Source organism: Carlito syrichta, unplaced genomic scaffold (assembly GCF_000164805.1).
Source record: "Carlito syrichta isolate Samal-C Ts95f unplaced genomic scaffold, Tarsius_syrichta-2.0.1 Scaffold306837, whole genome shotgun sequence".
Lineage (NCBI taxonomy): Eukaryota > Metazoa > Chordata > Mammalia > Primates > Tarsiidae > Carlito > Carlito syrichta.
The window spans coordinates 300,921-301,959 of NW_007250933.1; the positions used below are offsets into that span (position 1 = coordinate 300,921).

The 1,039-nt window shown below is 56.6% G+C and overlaps 1 protein-coding gene across 4 annotated transcripts in view; it reads left to right on the forward strand.

Moving 5' to 3' along the window:
* Positions 1-365: 365 nt before the first annotated feature.
* ANP32E (acidic nuclear phosphoprotein 32 family member E) overlaps positions 366-1,039 on the forward strand; it is a 14,562-nt gene continuing 13,888 nt past the window's right edge. For all 4 annotated transcript variants that reach the window (XM_008063437.1, XM_008063436.1, XM_021715208.1 and 1 more), the window contains exon 1: positions 366-809. In XM_008063437.1, coding sequence (XP_008061628.1) covers positions 756-809 — 54 coding nt within the window. In that variant the 5' untranslated portion in view covers positions 366-755. The remainder of the gene's footprint in view (positions 810-1,039) is intronic.

Below are 1,039 nucleotides of genomic sequence, written 5' to 3' on the forward strand. Positions count from 1 at the left end.
CGCCTGTGCACGCCGCGTGGTGCATTATCAGCATCGCAACTTGAGCGCGGAAGGATGCGTCCTCCCTCTCTTTAACACGTAGAGCAGAATTAAAAACCCAAAACCAAATCCGAAAGGCATCAACACCGTCCGAGCGCCTGGGGAAAGCGCGCCAACTACACAAAGAAAAGGAGGGGAGCTACTGGGATTCAAAATCATTTCCCCGGGACGTACACCCTCCTGGACCTATCGGAGTTAACTGCGCGCTTGGTCGTAGCCAATAGACACAGAGCTTAGGGTCCGGGTCCGCCCTGAAGACGGATCGACACTGACGTAGCCCAATGGCATCGCGTGACGCCAAAGCATCAACCAATAGGTTTGGGAGGTGGGTGGAGTGTAGGCCAGGGGGTTGGCGGTGCCGTGTCATGGAGGCTCAGTCTCTCAGCAGCCATTGAAGGGGAAGGAACCGCGGGTGTGTGCGCGTGTGTGTATGTGTATGTGTGTGTGCGTGTTTGTGTGCGCGCGTGCGTGCGTGTGTGTGCGCGCGCTAGTGTGTGGACAAGGAGGTGGGGGCAGCTGAGTTAGAGTCCCAACTCCTTGGACTCCATTTGCTATTCTTTTCTTTCTCCCCCACACCTATCTGCCGGGAGTGGGCGTTTGTATTTGCGTTTCTTTTCATTCATTTCCAAATCTCTTAAAATTTGAGGGTTGGGGGTAGTGGGAAAGGCAGGAAAGGGAAAGGGAGGAGAGTAGGAGCAGAAGAGCAGGAGGAGGACATGGAGATGAAGAAGAGGATTAACCTGGAGTTAAGGAACAGAGCCCCGGAGGAGGTGAGATGACTCAGCCCCCACCCCTTCCCCTCCAGCCCCCTCCCTGGCGGGTCGGCTTCCCGGTGGTCCTGGCGCGGTTTGGGGGGGCGGGCCAAGAAGCCAGCCTGCCCCCGGGGTCGGGGTTGGAGAAGTGTGTCATTTTAAGTTCGAAATCGCTCACATCTCCTACTTAAAATGGCGAAGGGTTCAAGTTTCTAGGGGCGTTTTTGTGTGCGCCGGGGGGCTCAGCC